This window comes from Zeus faber (assembly GCF_960531495.2).
Source record: "Zeus faber genome assembly, chromosome: 17".
Lineage (NCBI taxonomy): Eukaryota > Metazoa > Chordata > Actinopteri > Zeiformes > Zeidae > Zeus > Zeus faber.
In genome coordinates, this window is record NC_137204.1 from 29,479,723 (window position 1) to 29,498,642 (window position 18,920).

General features: G+C 48.9%; 1 protein-coding gene across 1 annotated transcript in view; it reads left to right on the forward strand.

Moving 5' to 3' along the window:
- Positions 1–18,920, forward strand: part of mfsd14ba (major facilitator superfamily domain containing 14Ba) — a gene marked incomplete at both ends in the record, with an annotated part of 35,411 nt that overhangs the window by 15,213 nt on the left and 1,278 nt on the right. The window contains 2 exons of the mRNA XM_080017737.1: positions 205–302; positions 885–1,042. Of these exons, the coding sequence (XP_079873863.1) occupies positions 205–302; positions 885–1,042 (256 nt within the window). The remainder of the gene's footprint in view (positions 1–204; positions 303–884; positions 1,043–18,920) is intronic.

Below are 18,920 nucleotides of genomic sequence, written 5' to 3' on the forward strand. Positions count from 1 at the left end.
ATTGGATATATTATTAGTAATATTACGGTTGTTTATATGTGTTGGGTGTGTGTTACCGTAGCGATACAAGCCTCGGGATATATCTAGATACACATCTCTAACCTGTGTGTGTGTGTGTGTGTGTGTGTGTGTGTGTGTGTGTGTGTGTGTGTGTGTGTGTGTGTGTGTGTGTGTGTGTGTGTGTGTGTGTGTGTGTGTGTGCAGGATGATGTGGGCAGCCGGTGCGGTGGCGGCCATGTCCTCCATCACCTTCCCAGCTGTCTCTGCTCTGGTGTCCAGGTCTGCAGACGCCGACAAGCAGGGTGAGGCCACACTTCTTTACATCCATCCATCCATCCATCCATACGGGGCTGGTAGCTCAGGCGGTAGAGCTGGTGGTCTAGTGATCTAAAGGTTGCTGGTTGGATCCCAGGCTCCTCCTGCTAGCATGCTGTAGTGTCCTTGAGCAAGACACTTAACCCCTCATTGCTCCTGATGGCTGCGTCCGTCGGTGATTGAACAATTGTAAGTCGCTTTGGATAAAAGCCTCTGATCAATGTCATGAAATGAAATGAAATCCTCCATCCATCTGTCATCCATCCTTCTGTCTCCACAGTTGTCTCCTTCTTTCCTTTCCTGTCATCTCACCATCATCAACTCTTGTTCCCTTCTTTCCTCTCCTCTCGTGTGTGTGTGTGTGTGTGTGTGTGTGTGTGTGTGTGTGTGTGTCCACAATCACCTCACCTGACTTTTCTTTATTATTATCTATTTTATAATTATAACCAGAGCAGTTTAATTCAGTTAAATTCAGTTAAATTCTGTTTAATTCTGTTTAATTCTGTTTCATTCTGTTTCATTCTGTTCTGTTCTGTTCTATCGTGTTCTCTGTGTGTGGCCCCGCCCAGGCCTGGTCCAGGGGATGATCACAGGAATCCGGGGTCTGTGCAACGGCCTGGGGCCAGCACTTTACGGCTTCATCTTCTTCCTGTTCAACGTGGAGCTCAACACCGTGGACCCCATCCAGGGGGAGTTCGACCCCCTCCCAGCAGAGGCCCCCACTGAGGTGAGACACGCCCTTCACATTCCTGTCTTACCTCCTCACCAACTGTAATTAGTACTGTAATTAGTACTGTTTGTATTAGTACTCTCCCTTGTAAGTCGCTTTGGATAGAAGCGTCTGCTAAATGACTAAATGTGATGTAATGTTATTAGTACACTAATCTCTGTCGCACTGTAGCTTGAATGTTATTCTCCCTTGTAAGTCGCTTTGGATAAAAGCGTCTGCTAAATGACTAAATGTAAATGTAAATGTAGTTGTTAATATAAAGTGTGCAGCGCTGCCGGCACACCTCATACTTACAATAAAATACTATTTTTGCAGATATTCTTATGCTAGCCATATTTCGCCGCGCTACTCTGCCCACAATGTTCCAGCCCGAAAAGACAAGACTATCTCAAAACCACCAGATCAATCCTGACAGCTTCGCTGTAACTTTGTTAAAGGTTTGAGAAAGCGGTTTATTAGAAATTCGGGTTGTACCCGACTCAAAATTAGGCACAGTGTCACAACTGTTTCTTCAGTTCAATAAGGAAACAGAGTGAAATAAAATGCACCTGAGGTAAAAAACACACGGTTTTTAGTTTTTATTTGGAGAAACTGGGAAAGGGGGGTGGAGGAACGTGGAGCACATGGCACCTGGATCGCTCCCTCTAACCCTAACACTCTAACACTAACCCTCTATCCCTAACCATCTAACCCTAACCCTCTAACCCTAACCCTCTAACCCTAACCCTAACCCTAACCCTCTAACCCTAACACTCTAACACTAACCCTCTATCCCTAACCATCTAACCCTAACCCTCTAACCCTAACCCTCTAACCCTAACACTAACCCTAACCCTCTAACCCTAACACTCTAACACTAACCCTCTATCCCTAACCATCTAACCCTAACCCTCTAACCCTAACCCTCTAACCCTAACCCTAACCCTAACCCTAACCCTAACCCTCTAACCCTAACCCTCTAACCCAAACCATCTAACCCTAACCATCTAACCCTAACCCTCTAACCCTAACCCTCTAACCCTAACCCTCTAACCCTAACCCCCTAACCCTCTAACCCTAACCCTCTAACCCTAACCCTCTAACCCTAACCCACTAACCCTAACCCACTAACCCTAACCCTCTAACCCTAACCCTCTAACTCCAACCCTCTAACTCCAACCCTCTAACCCTAACCTTAACCCTCTAACCCTAACCCTCTAACCCTAACCCTCTAGCCCCAACTATCTACCCCCAACCATCTAACCCTAACCATCTAACCCTAACCCTCTAACCCCAATCATCTAACCCCAACCATCTATTCCTTACCATCTAACCCTAACCCTAACCCAACCATCTAACCCTAACCCTAACCCTAACCCAACCATCTAACCCTTACCATCTAACCCTAACCCTCTATCCCTAACCCTAACCCTCTGACCCTAACTATCTAACCCTAACCCTAACCCTCTAACCCTAACCATCTAACCCTAACCATCTAACCCTAACCCTCTAACCATAAACCTCTAACCCTAACCCTAATCCTCTAACCCTAACCCTCTAACCCTAACACTAACCCTAACCCTAACCCTAACCATCTAGCCCTAACCCTCTAACCCTGACCCTCTAACCCTAACCCTTACCCTCTAGCCCTAACCCTCTAACCCCAACCATCGAACCCCAACTATCTAACCCTAACCCTCTAACCCTAACCCTCTAACCCTAACCCTCTAACCCTCTAACCCTAACCCTCTAACCCTAACCCTAACACTCTAAGCCCTAACCCTCTAACCCTAACCCTAACCCTCTAGCCCCAACCATCTAACCCCAACCATCCAGCCCTAACCCTCTAACCCTCTAACCCTAACCCTCTAACCGTAACCCTAACCCTCTAACCCTAACCCTCTAACCCTAACCCTAACCCTCTAGCCCCAACCATCTAACCCCAACCATCCAGCCCTAACCCTCTAACCCTCTAACCCTAACCCTCTAACCGTACCACTAACCCTCTAACCCTAACCCTCAAACCCTAACCCTAACCCTCTAACCCTAACCCTCTAACCGTAACCCACTAACCCTAACCCTCTAACCCAAACCATCTAACCCTAACCCTAACCCTCAAACCCTAACCCTCTAACCACAACCCTCTAACCCTAGCCCTCTAACCCTAACCCTCTAACCCTAACCTTAACCCTCTAACCATAACCCTCTAACCCTAACCATCTAACCCTAACCCTCTAACCATCTAACCCTAACCATCTAACCCTAACCCTCTAACCCTAACCCTCTAACCCCAACCATCTAACCCTAACCATCTAAACCTAACCCTCGAACCCTAACCCTCTAACCCTAACCCTCTAACCCTACCCCTAACCCTTTAACCCTAACCCTCTAACCCAAACCCAAACCCTCTAACCCTAACCCTAACCCTCTAACCCTAACCCTCTAACCCTAACCCTCTAACCTAAACCCTAACCCTCTAAAGCCTAACCCTAACCCTCTAACCCTAACCATCTAACCCAAACCCTCTAACCCTAACCCTATCCCTCGAACCCTAGCCCTCTAACCGTATCTCTAACCCTAACCCTAACCCTCTAACCCTAACCCTAACCCTCTAACCCTAACCCTAACCCCAACCATCTAACCCTAACCCTCTAACCCTAACCCTCTAACCCTAACCCTAACCCTCCAACCCTAACCCTCTAACCCAAACCCTCTAACCCAAACCATCTAACCCTAACTCTAACCCTCTAACCCTAACCCTCTAACCCTAACCGTCTAACCCTAACCCTCTAACCCTAACCCTCTAACCGTAACCCACTAACCCTAACCCTCTAACCCAAACCATCTAACCCTAACCCTAACCCTCAAACCCTAACCCTCTAACCACAACCCTCTAACACTAGCCCTCTAACCCTAACCCTCTAACCCTAACCCTAACCCTCTAACCATAACCCTCTAACCCTAACCATCTAACCCTAACCCTCTAACCATCTAACCCTAACCATCTAACCCTAACCCTCTTACCCTAACCCTCTAACCCCAACCATCTAACCCTAACCATCTAAACCTAACCCTCGAACCCTAACCCTCTAACCCTAACCCTCTAACCCTACCCCTAACCCTCTAACCCTAACCCTCTAACCCAAACCCAAACCCTCTAACCCTAACCCTAACCCTCTAACCCTAACCCTCTAACCCTAACCCTCTAACCTAAACCCTAACCCTCTAACCCTAAACCTAACCCTCTAACCCTAACCCTCTAACCCTAACCCTCTAACCCTAACCATCTAACCCTAACCCTAACCCTCTAACCCTAACCCTAACCCTAACCCTAACCCTAACCCTCTAACCCTAACCATCCAACCCAAACCCTCTTACCCTAACCCAAACCCTCTCACCCTAACCCTAACCCTCTAACCGTAACCCTAACCCTCTAACCCTAACCCTAACCCTAACAATCTAACCCTAACCCTCTAACCCCAACCATCTAACCCCAACCATCTAACCCTAACCATCTAACCCTAACCCCAACCCTAACCCTCTAACCCTAACCCTCTAACCCTAACCCTCTAACCCCAACCATCTAACCCTAACCATCTAAACCTAACCCTCGAACCCTAACCCTCTAACCCTAACCCTCTAACCCTACCCCTAACCCTCTAACCCTAACCCTCTAACCCAAACCCAAACCCTCTAACCCTAACCCTAACCCTCTAACCCTAACCCTCTAACCCTAACCCTCTAACCTAAACCCTAACCCTCTAACCCTAAACCTAACCCTCTAACCCTAACCCTCTAACCCTAACCCTCGAACCCTAACCATCTAACCCTAACCCTAACCCTCTAACACTAACCCTCAAACCCTAACCGTCTAACCTTAACCCTCTCACCCTAACCCTAACCCTCTAACCCTAACCATCTAACCCAAACCCTCTAACCCTAACCCTGACCCTAACCCTCTAACCCTAACCCTCTAACCGTGACCCTAACCCTAACCCTAACCCTCTAACCCTAACCCTAACCCTAACCATCTAACCCTAACCCTCTAACCCCAACCATCTAACCCCAACCATCTAACCCTAACCATCTAACCCTAACCCTAACCCTAACCCTCTAACCCTAACCCTCTAACCCTAACCCCAACCCTCTAACCCTAACCCTCTAACCCTAACCATCTAACCCTAACCATTGAACCCTAACCCTAACCCTCTAACCCTAACCCTCTAACCCGAACCCTCTAACCTTACCCCTAACCCAAACCCTAACCCTCTAACCCTAACCCTAACCCTCTAACCCTAACCCTCTAACCCTAACCCTCTAACCCTAACCCTAACCCTCTAACCCTAACCCTCTAACCCTGACCCTCTAACCCTAACCGTCTAACCTAAACCCTCTCACCCTAACCCTAACCCTCTAACCCTCTAACCCCCACCATCTAACCCTAACCATCTAACCCTAACCCTAACCCTCTAACCCTAACCCTCTAACCGTAACTCTAACCCTAACCCTAACCCTAACCCTCTAACCCTAACCTTCTAACCCTAACCCTAACCCTCTAACCCTAACCCTAACCCTAACCATCTAACCCTAACCCTCTAACCCTAACCCTAACCCTCTAACCCTAACCCTCTAACCCAAACCATCTAACCCTAATCCTAACCCTAACCCTCTAACCCTAACCGTCTAACCCTAACCCTCTAACCCCAACCATCTAACCCTAACCATCTAACCCTAACCCTAACCCTAACCCTCTAACCCTAACTCTCAAACCCTAACCCTAACCCTCTAACCCTAACCCTCTAACCCTAACCATCTAACCCTAACCATTGAACCCTAACCCTAACCATCTAACCCTAACCCTCTAACCCTAACCCTCTAACCTTACCCCTAACCCTAACCCTAACCCTCTAACCCTGACCCTCTAACCCTAACCATCTAACCTTTACCCTCTAACCCTACCCTCTAACCCTCTAACCCCAACCATCTAACCCTAACCATCTAACCCTAACCCTAACCCTCTAACCCTAACCCTCTAACCGTAACTCTAACCCTAACCCTAACCCTACCCCTAACCCAAACCCTCAAACCCTAACCCTCTAACCCTAACCCTAACGCTCTAACCCTAACCCTAACAATCTAACCCTAACCCTCTAACCCTCTACCCTAACCCTCTAACCCTAACCCTCTAACCCAAACCATATTACCCTAACCCTAACCCTCTAACCCTAACTGTCTAACCCTAACCCTCTAACCCCAACCATTTAACCCCAACCATCTAACCCTAACCATCAAACCCTAACCCTAACCCTAACCCTCTAACCCTAACCCTCTAACCCAAACCCTCTAACCCAAACCATATAACCCTAACCCTAACCCTCTAACCCTAACCCTCTCACCCTAACCGTCTAACCCTAACCCTCTAACCCCAACCATTTAACCCCAACCATCTAACCCTAACCATCTAACCCTAACCCTAACCCTAACCCTCTAACCCTAACCCTCTAACCCTAACCCTCTAACCCTAACCCTCTAACCCTAACCATCTAACCCTAACCCTAACCCTCTAACCCTAACCCTCTAACCCTAACCATTGAACCCTAACCCTTACCCTCTAACCCTAACCCTCTAACCCTAACCCTAACCCTAACCCTCTAACCCTAACCATTGAACCCTAACCCTTACCCTCTAACCCTAACCCTCTAACCCAAACCCTAACCCTCTAACCCTAACCCTCTATCCCAAACCCTCTAACCCTAACCATCTAACCCTAACCCTAACCCACGAACCCTAACCCTCTAACCCTAACCGTCTAATCTTAAACCTCTCACCCTAACCCCAACCCTCTAACCCCAACCATCTAACCCTAACCCTAACCGTAACCCTAACCCTAACCCTCTAACCCCAACCATCTAACCCCAACCATCTAACCCTAACCCTAACCCTACTAACCCTAACCCTAACCCTCTGACCCTAACCCTCTAACCCTAACCCTAACCCTCTAGCCCCAACCATCTAACCCCAACCATCCAGCCCTAACCCTCTAACCCAAACCCTCTAACCCTAACCCTCTAACCGTAACCCTAACCCTCTAACCCTAACCATCTAAACCTAACCCTCGAACCCTAACCCTCTAACCCTAACCCTCTAACCCTACCCCTAACCCTCTAACCCTAACCCTCTAACCCTAACCCAAACCCTCTAACCCTATCCCTAACCCTAACCCTCTAACCCTAACCCTCTAACCTAAACCCTAACCCTCTAACCCTAACCCTAACCCTCTAACCCTAACCCTCTAACCCCAACCATCTAACCCTAACCATCTAACCCTAACCCTAACCCTAACCCTCTAACCCTAACCCTCAAACCCTAACCCTAACCCTCTAACCCTAACCCTCTAACCCTAACCATCTAACCCCAACCATTGAACCCTAACCCTAACCATCTAACCCTAACCCTCTAACCCTAACCCTCTAACCTTACCCCTAACCCTAACCCTAACCCTCTAACCCTGACCCTCTAACCCTAACCATCTAACCTTTACCCTCTAACCCTACCCTCTAACCCTCTAACCCCAACCATCTAACCCTAACCATCTAACCCTAACCCTAACCCTCTAACCCTAACCCTCTAACCGTAACTCTAACCTTAACCCTAACCCTACCCCTAACCCAAACCCTCAAACCCTAACCCTCTAACCCTAACCCTAACGCTCTAACCCTAACCCTAACAATCTAACCCTAACCCTCTAACCCTCTACCCTAACCCTCTAACCCTAACCCTCTAACCCAAACCATATTACCCTAACCCTAACCCTCTAACCCTAACTGTCTAACCCTAACCCTCTAACCTAAACCCTAACCCTCTAACCCTAACCCTAACCCTCTAACCCTAACCCTCTAACCCCAACCATCTAACCCTAACCATCTAACCCTAACCCTAACCCTCTAACCCTAACCCTCAAACCCTAACCCTAACCCTCTAACCCTAACCCTCTAACCCTAACCATCTAACCCTAACCATTGAACCCTAACCCTAACCATCTAACCCTAACCCTCTAACCCTAACCCTCTAACCTTACCCCTAACCCTAACCCTAACCCTCTAACCCTGACCCTCTAACCCTAACCATCTAACCTTTACCCTCTAACCCTACCCTCTAACCCTCTAACCCCAACCATCTAACCCTAACCATCTAACCCTAACCCTAACCCTCTAACCCTAACCCTCTAACCGTAACTCTAACCCTAACCCTAACCCTACCCCTAACCCAAACCCTCAAACCCTAATCCTCTAACCCTAACCCTAACGCTCTAACCCTAACCCTAACAATCTAACCCTAACCCTCTAACCCTCTACCCTAACCCTCTAACCCTAACCCTCTAACCCAAACCATATTACCCTAACCCTAACACTCTAACCCTAACTGTCTAACCCTAACCCTCTAACCCCAACCATTTAACCCCAACCATCTAACCCTAACCATCAAACCCTAACCCTAACCCTAACCCTCTAACCCTAACCCTCTAACCCAAACCCTCTAACCCAAACCATATAACCCTAACCCTAACCCTCTAACCCTAACCCTCTCACCCTAACCGTCTAACCCTAACCCTCTAACCCCAACCATTTAACCCCAACCATCTAACCCTAACCATCTAACCCTAACCCTAACCCTCTAACCCTAACCCTCTAACCCTAACCCTCTAACCCTAACCCTCTAACCCTAACCATCTAACCCTAACCCTAACCCTCTAACCCTAACCCTCTAACCCTAACCATTGAACCCTAACCCTTACCCTCTAACCCTAACCCTCTAACCCTAACCCTAACCCTAAAACCCTAACCATCTAACCCTAACCATTGAACCCTAACCCTTACCCTCTAACCCTAACCCTCTAACCCAAACCCTAACCCTCTAACCCTAACCCTCTATCCCAAACCCTCTAACCCTAACCATCTAACCCTAACCCTAACCCACGAACCCTAACCCTCTAACCCTAACCCTAACCCTCTAGCCCCAACCATCTAACCCCAACCATCCAGCCCTAACCCTCTAACCCTAACCCTCTAACCCTAACCCTCTAACCGTAACCCTAACCCTCTAACCCTAACCATCTAAACCTAACCCTCGAACCCTAACCCTCTAACCCTAACCCTCTAACCCTACCCCTAACCCTCTAACCCTAACCCTCTAACCCTAACCCAAACCCTCTAACCCTATCCCTAACCCTAACCCTCTAACCCTAACCCTCTAACCTAAACCCTAACCCTCTAACCCTAACCCTAACCCTCTAACCCTAACCCTCTAACCCTAACCCTCTAACCCTAACCATCTAACCCTAACCCTAACCCTCTAACACTAACCCTCAAACCCTAACCGTCTAACCTTAACCCTCTCACCCTAACCCTAACCCTCCAGCCCTAACCATCTAACCCAAACCCTCTAACCCTAACCCTAACCTTAACCCTCTAACCCTAACCCTCTAACCGAAACCCTAACCCTAACCCTAACCCTAACCCTCTAACCCTAACCCTAACCCTAACCATCTAACCCTAACCCTCTAACCCCAACCATCTAACCCCAACCATTTAACCCTAACCATCTAACCCTAACCCTAACCCTAACCCTAACCCTCTAACCCTAACCCTCTAACCCTAACCCTAACCCTCTAACCCTAACCCTCTAACCCTAACCATCTAACCCTAACCCTCTAACCCTAACCCTCTAACCCTATCCCTCTAACCTTACACCTAACCCTAACCCTAACCCTCTAACCCTAACCCTAACCCTCTAACCCTAACCCTCTAACCCTAACCCTCTAACCCTAACCCTAACCCTCTAACCCTGACCCTCTAACCCTAACCGTCTCACCTTAACCCTCTCACCCTAACCCTAACCCTCTAACCCAAACCCTCTAACCCTAACCCTAACCCTCTAACCCTAATCCTCTAACCCTAACCATCTAACCCTAACCATTGAACCCTAACCCTAACCCTCTAACCCTAACCCTCTAACCCTAACCCTCTAACCTTACCCCTAACCCTAACCCTAACCCTCTAACCCTAACCCTAACCCTCTAACCCTAACCCTCTAACCCTAACCTTCTAACCCTAACCCTAACCCTCTAACCCTGACCCTCTAACCCTAACCGTCTCACCTTAACCCTCTCACCCTAACCCTAACCCTCTAACCCTCTAACCCCAACCATCTAACCCTAACCATCTAACCCTAACCCTAACCCTCTAACCGTAACTCTAACCCTAACCCTAACCCTAACCCTAACCCTCTAACCCTAACCCTCTAACCCTATTTGTAGTTCCACCAACGTGGAACTACAAATGAGAATAGCCTGGATTGCCGTGGCTGTATGGCCGGCAGAGCCAGGCGACGCTCATTTGACGAGCGCAGCATCCGGGGGGCAACATGTGCTCTTACAAGAGCATTTAAGTAGGCGGGAGCATTCCCAACAATCACTCTGTAGGCCAGCATAAGAGACTTGAACTTGATGCGGGCGGCTACAGGTAACCAGTGGAGGTCGATGAGCAGCGGAGTTACATGTGCCCTCTTTGGCTGGTTGAACACCAGTCGCGCCGCCGCATTCTGTATCATCTGAAGTGGCTTCACCGCACAGGCCGGCAAGCCTGTTAAGAGGGCATTGCAGTAGTCGAGACGGGACATCACCAAGGTTTGTACCAGCAGTTGAGTGGCATATTGGGTCAGGTACGGCCTGACTTTTCGGATGTTGAGTAGTGCGAAGCGGCAGGACCGGGAGACTGCGGCAACATGGTCCGAGAATGTCAGTTGGTCATCAATAATGACACCAAGATTCCTTGCAGCCTTGGTAGGAACAAGAGATAGAGAGTCGATTTTAATATCAATGTTGTGATAAATACCTTGTTTGGCCGGGAAGACCAGCAGTTCCGTTTTCGCCAGATTTAGTTGAAGATGATAATCCTTCATCCATGTGGATATGTCAGCGAGACAATCCGAGATCCGCGTCGAGATAGTAGGGTCGTCTGGCGGGAAGGACAGATAGAGTTGAGTATCATCCGCATAGCAGTGATATGAAAAGCCATGTGAGCGGATGATCGGGCCCAGTGAGGTGGTGTATATGGCAAAGAGGAGGGGTCCTAGCACCGAGCCTTGGGGCACCCCTGTGGTGAGGTTGTGAGGCACAGACAGCTGGCCTCGCCATGTCACACTGAACGAGCGCCCAGTAAGGTAAGATTCGAACCAGGAAAGTGCACTGCCCGTTATGCCCATGCTTGAGAGTATGGACAGGAGTATGCAATGATTGACAGTGTCAAAAGCAGCTGATAAGTCTAGCAGAATGAGGACCGAGGATTTGGCAGCAGCTCTAGCAGTTTTTAAGGCCTCTGTCACAGACAACAGGGCTGTTTCAGTGGAGTGACCACTTTTGAAGCCAGATTGAAGTGTATCAAGAAGGTTGTTTCTTGACAGGTACTCTGTAACCTGTCTAGAGACCGCCCTCTCTAAGGTTTTGGAAAGGAATGGGAGGAGAGAGACCGGCCGATAGTTTCCTACTTGATTGGGATCGAGTGAGGGTTTTTTGAGCAGTGGTGCGACCCGAGCCGCTTTGAAAGCGGAAGGGAAAGTGCCGGAAGTTAGGGAAGAATTAATCACATGTGTGATTGCCGGGGTGATAGTCGGTGATATGGCTTGAAGGAGGTTGGATGGGATCGGATCTAGCGGACAGGTAGTGGGACGGCTACATGTTAGTAGTTTAGATACCTCACTTTCAGCGAGGGGGGTGAAACCAGGGAACGATGAGCCTAGGGCTGGAGAAGACAGGTTGTGAGTAAGTTGTTTAGTGAATTGGCTGCTGATGGCTGCCACTTTGTTAGTAAAAAAGGAGGCAAGGCAGTCGGCAGTGAGGTTAGTAGCTGGGGGAGGTGGTGGAGGGTAAAGCAGAGACTTGAAGGTGGCGAATAACTTACGTGTGTCTGTGGCACCGTTGATCCTATCGTTGAAGAAGGCCTTCTTGGCAGCAGTGATGCTGGAGGAGGAGGACAGCAGTGTCTGGTAGCTAGCAAGATCCTCAGTTGTTTTGGATTTGTGCCATTTCCTCTCGGCTGCTCTGAGGTCGGTGCGCGTTGTCCGGAGGGTGTCAGTCAGCCAAGGGTGCGACTGGGTTGAACGAGCAGGTCTGGTGGATAGTGGACACAGGCTATCCAGACATGAGCTCAAGGTGGAGCAGAGGGAGTCAGTGGCATCATTAACCTGCAGAGAGGAGAAAGTGCCGTGGGGTGGAAGAGAAGAGGAGAGCACAGAGGAGAAGTGGGTGGGAGACAAGTTGCGGAGATTGCTGCGGATAGTAACCATGGGTGGGGAGTTGGGGGGTTGTTTTGGTAGCTGGACATTGAAGTGGATGAAGAAGTGGTCAGAGAGATGAAGAGGAGTGACCCATAGGTTGTCGGTGGTACAGCTCCGAGCAAGAATGAGATCAAGCTCTTCGCCAGCCTTGTGAGTCGGTGGAGTCGGGATCTGTCTTAGGTCGAACGAGCGAACCAAAGACAGGAAGTCAGCCGAGCTCGCACTGTCCAAGTGAATGTTCATGTCTCCGAGGACGAGCATGGGACACTCATGCTCAGGGATTGATGACAGCAGGGTGTCAAGCTCATGTAGAAAGTCACCTAGTTGTCCTGGTGGACGGTAGATGACGACCACATAGGCTTTCACCGGAGCAGTCACCAAGACGGCGTGATATTCAAAGGAGGCAAAGTTGTTTAAAGGCAGCAGTGGATTAAATTTCCATGTGTTGGAAATTAGCAGGCCAGTCCCACCACCACGGCCAGATGGTCTGGATGTGTGGGAGAATGAGTAGTTAGTGGAGAGTGCAGCCGGGGTTGCGCTATCTTCCGGTTTAATCCATGTCTCAGTGAGAGCAAGGAGCTCTAAGGAGAGTTGGTTGGCATGACCAGAAATGAAGTCTGCCTTGTTAACTGCAGATCGACAATTCCACAAGCCAACAGATAAGGAGGTCTTTGCAGAAGATGTTTGCTGCAGGGACCTGAGGTTACCCGGATTGCATCGGCGTATGGTATAACGACGCTTTCTGGGTGACCTTGAAGTTGTAGGGATGCGGTAGTAGCACATTTTGTATGGAGTGAGAGAAAGAAGGCAGGTTTGCCTTGTTCGGTGTCCTTGCTTCGGTTGACGTGCAGAGGTAGACGTGCGTCTTTACACAGAGCGTCTTCACACGAGAGCGACTACAAATGGGCCAACGCTTGAAGCTAACGCTTCAAGGGCAGGACCATAAATAGGTGATAGAATACAGCTGCTCGTGTGATTAGGGTTGCACCTGGCTAAGAGCACGCCCACATAAGAGAGGACTTCCCTGAATAGGGGGTGTGTCTGGAACACAAGCTTGTTGGCAGATCAGCAAATAGCAGTGAAATGTACAGAGTCAATCCAGTAGTCCAAGTTGCAATATTACAATACGAGCAGTGATACACTACACAGCAACCTCAGCACTAGAGCTCGACTCAGAGTTAGTTTGTAGTGCAGGGTATTTATCCCTGTCCAGCGGAAGGAGGACACGCCCAGAAAGTTAGACAAAGGGTTTACTGATTAGCGGGAGTTGCTTGGCTCACACCCTTGCTGATGGCTGAGCAGTTAGCAGCAGATATGCCGGTACAACCCTGAAACCAGCTAGGACAAAGTAAGTGCCAAATAAGACTGAACCAGCAATAATAACAAGAAAAACAACAGCAAGGGACAACAACAAACGACAACAATAAAACAGATTTAGTCAGTAATGCACTTCTATTTGACGTGCAGAGGTAGACGTGTGTCTTTACACAGAGCGTCTTCACACGAGAGCGACTACAAATGGGCCAACGCTTGAAGCTAACGCTTCAAGGGCAGGACCATAAATAGGTGATAAAATACAGCTGCTCGTGTGATTTGGGTTGCACCTGGCTAAGAGCACGCCCACATAAGAGAGGACTTACCTGAATAGGGGGTGTGTCTGGAACACAAGCTTGTTGGCAGATCAGCAAATAGCAGTGAAATGTACAGAGTCAATCCAGTAGTCCAAGTTGCAATATTACAATACGAGCAGTGATACACTACACAGCAACCTCAGCACTAGAGCTCGACTCCAACCCTAACCCTAACTCTAACCCTAACCATCTAACCCTAACCCTAACCCTCTAACCCTAACCCTCTAACCGTAACTCTACCCCTAACCCTAACCCTAACCCTCTAACCCTAACCCTCTAACCCTAACCCTAACCCTCTAACCCTAACCCTAACCCTAACCCTCTAACCCTAACCCTAACCCTCTAACCCTAACCCTCTAACCCAAACCATCTAACCCTAGTCCTAACCCTAACCCTCTAACCCTAACCGTCGAACCCTAACCCTCTAACCCCAACCATCTAACCCTAACCATCTAACCCTAACCCTAACCCTAACCCTCTAACCCTAACCCTCTAACCCTAACCCTCTAACCCTAACCATCTAATCTTTACCCTCTAACCCTAACCCTCTAACCCTCTAACCCCAACCATCTAACCCTAACCATCTAACCCTAACCCTAACCCTCTAACCCTAACCCTCTAACCGTAACTCTAACCCTGACCCTAACCCTAACCCTAACCCTAACCCTAACCCTAACCCTCAAACCCTAACCCTCTAACCCTAACCCTAACGCTCTAACCCTAACCCTAACCATCTAACCCTAACCCTCTAACCCTAACCCTCTAACCCTCTAACCCTAACCCTCTAACACTAACCCTCTAACCCAAACCATATAACCCTAACCCTAACCCTCTAACCCTAACTGTCTAACCCTAACCCTCTAACCCCAACCATTTAACCCCAACCATCTAACCCTAACCATCTAACCCTAACCCTAACCCTAACCTTCTAACCCTAACCCTCTAACCCAAACCCTCTAACCCAAACCATATAACCCTAACCCTAAGCCTCTAACCCTAACCCTCTAACCCTAACCGTCTAACCCTAACCCTCTAACCCCAACCATTTAACCACAACCATCTAACCCTAACCCTAACCCTAACCCTCTAACCCTAACCCTCTAACCCTAACCATCTAACCCTAACCCTAACCCTCTAACCCTAACCCTCTAACCCTAACCCTCTAACCCCAACCATTGAACCCTAACCATTACCCTCTAACCCTAACCCTCTAACCCTAACCCTCTAACCCTAACCCTAACCCTCTAACCATCTAACCCTAACCATTGAACCCTAACCCTTACCCTCTAACCCTAACCCTCTAACCCAAACCCTAACCCTCTAACCCTAACCCTCTATCCCAAACCCTCTAACCCTAACCATCTAACCCTAACCCGAACCCACGAACCCTAACCCTCTAACCCTAACCGTCTAATCTTAAACCTCTCACCCTAACCCCAACCCTCTAACCCGAACCATCTAACCCTAACCCTAACCCTAACCCTAACCCTAACCCTCTAACCCCAACCATCTAACCCCAACCATCTAACCCTAACCCTAACCCTAACCCTCTAACCCTAACCCTAACCCTCTGACCGTAACCCTCTAACCCTAACCCTAACCCTCTAGCCCCAACCATCTAACCCCAACCATCCAGCCCTAACCCTCTAACCCTAACCCTCTAACCCTAACCCTCTAACCGTAACCCTAACCCTCTAACCCTAACCCTCTAACCCTAACCCTCTAACCCTAACCCTAACCCTATAACCCTAACCCTCTAACCGTAACCCTCTAACCCTAACCCTCTAACCCAAACCATCCAACCCTAACCCTAACCCTCTAACCCTTACCCTCTAACCCTTACCCTAACCCTCTAAACCTAACCCTCTAACCCTAACCCTAACCCTCTAACCGTAACCCTCTAACCCTATCCCTAACCATAACCGTCTAACCCTAACCCTCTAAACCTAACCATCTAACCCTAACCCTCTAACCCTAACCATCTAACCCCAGCCATCTCACCCTAACCATCTAACCCTTAACATCTAAACCTAACCCTCTAACCCTAACCCCAACCCTCTAACCCTAACCCTCTAACCCTAACCCTAACCCTAACCCTAACCCTAACCCTAACCCTAACCCTAACCCTAACTGTCTAACCCTAACCCTCTAACCCCAACCATTTAACCCCAACCATCTAACCCTAACCATCTAACCCTAACCCTAACCTTCTAACCCTAACCCTCTAACCCAAACCCTCTAACCCAAACCATATAACCCTAACCCTAAGCCTCTAACCCTAACCCTCTAACCCTAACCGTCTAACCCTAACCCTCTAACCCCAACCATTTAACCACAACCATCTAACCCTAACCCTAACCCTAACCCTCTAACCCTAACCCTCTAACCCTAACCATCTAACCCTAACCCTAACCCTCTAACCCTAACCCTCTAACCCTAACCCTCTAACCCTAACCATTGAACCCTAACCATTACCCTCTAACCCTAACCCTCTAACCCTAACCCTCTAACCCTAACCCTAACCCTCTAACCATCTAACCCTAACCATTGAACCCTAACCCTTACCCTCTAACCCTAACCCTCTAACCCAAACCCTAACCCTCTAACCCTAACCCTCTATCCCAAACCCTCTAACCCTAACCATCTAACCCTAACCCGAACCCACGAACCCTAACCCTCTAACCCTAACCGTCTAATCTTAAACCTCTCACCCTAACCCCAACCCTCTAACCCGAACCATCTAACCCTAACCCTAACCCTAACCCTAACCCTAACCCTCTAACCCCAACCATCTAACCCCAACCATCTAACCCTAACCCTAACCCTAACCCTCTAACCCTAACCCTAACCCTCTGACCGTAACCCTCTAACCCTAACCCTAACCCTCTAGCCCCAACCATCTAACCCCAACCATCCAGCCCTAACCCTCTAACCCTAACCCTCTAACCCTAACCCTCTAACCGTAACCCTAACCCTCTAACCCTAACCCTCTAACCCTAACCCTCTAACCCTAACCCTAACCCTATAACCCTAACCCTCTAACCGTAACCCTCTAACCCTAACCCTCTAACCCAAACCATCCAACCCTAACCCTAACCCTCTAACCCTTACCCTCTAACCCTTACCCTAACCCTCTAAACCTAACCCTCTAACCCTAACCCTAACCCTCTAACCGTAACCCTCTAACCCTATCCCTAACCATAACCGTCTAACCCTAACCCTCTAAACCTAACCATCTAACCCTAACCCTCTAACCCTAACCATCTAACCCCAGCCATCTCACCCTAACCATCTAACCCTTACCATCTAAACCTAACCCTCTAACCCTAACCCCAACCCTCTAACCCTAACCCTCTAACCCTAACCCTAACCCTCTAACCCTAACCCTCTAACCCTAACAGTCAAACCTTAACCCTCTCACCCTAACCCTAACCCTCTAACCCTAACCATCTAACCCAAACCCTCTAACCCTAACCCTATCCCTCGAACCCTAGCCCTCTAACCGTAACTCTAACCCTAACCCTAACCCTCTAACCCTAACCCTAACCCTCTAACCCTAACCCTAACCCCAACCATCTAACCCTAACCCTCTAACCCTAACCCTCTAACCCTAACCCTAACCCTCCAACCCTAACCCTCTAACCCAAACCCTCTAACCCAAACCATCTAACCCTAACTCTAACCCTCTAACCCTAACCCTCTAACCCTAACCGTCTAACCCTAACCCTCTAACCCTAACCATCTAACCCTAACCCTCTAACCCTAACCCTCTAACCCTAACCATCTAACCCTAAGCCTAACCCTCTAACCCTGACCCTCTAACCCTAACCGTCTAACCTTAACTCTCTCACCCTAACCCTAACCCTCTAACCCCAACCATCTAACCCTAACCCTAACCCTCTAACCCTAACCCTCTTAACCGTAACTCTAACCCTAACCCTAACCCTAACCCTAACCCTCTAACCCTAACCCTCTAACCCTAACCGTCTAATCTTAACCCTCTCACCCTAACCCTAACCCTCTAACCCCAACCATCTAACCCTAACCATCAAACCCTAACCCTATCCCGAACCCTCTAACCCTAACCCTCAAACCGTAACCCTAACCCTAACCCTAACCCTAACCCTCTAACCCTAACCCTCTAGCCCTAACTCTAACCCTAACCCTCTAACCCTAACCCCTTAACCCTAACCCTCTAACCCTAACCCCCTAACCCTAACCATCTCAAGTTCAAGTTCAAGTTCAAGAGATTATTTGTCACATACATACACATACGGTCATACACATATGTAGTGAAATGTCATGACACCCGGTGATTACGTACAATAAGCTCTATAAATACTAAAAAATACCAAAACCCTCTAACCCTAACCCTCTAACCCTAACCCTCTAACCCCAACCCTCTAACCCTAACCCTAACCCTCTAACCCCAAACCCTCTCACCCTAACCCTCTAACCCCAACCCTCTAACCCTAACCCTAACCCTCTAACCCTAACCCTCTAACCCTAACCCTCTAACCCTAACCCTAACCCTCTAACCCTAACCCTCTCACCCTAACCCTCTCACCCTAACCCTCTAACCCCAACCCTCTAACCCTCACCCTAACCCTCTAACCCTAACCCTCTAACCCTAACCCTCTCACCCTAACCCTCTAACCCCAACCCTCTAACCCTATCCCCAACCCTCTAACCCTAACCCTAACCCTCTAACCCTAACCCTCTAACCCCAACCCTCTAACCCTAACCCTAACCCTCTAACCCCAAACCCTCTCACCCTAACCCTCTAACCCCAACCCTCTAACCCTAACCCTAACCCTCTAACCCTAACCCTCTCACCCTAACCCTCTAACCCCAACCCTCTAACCCTCTAACCCCAACCCTCTAACCCTAACCCTCTCTGTGACGCAACCGGGACCTTTCAGTGCTGGTAT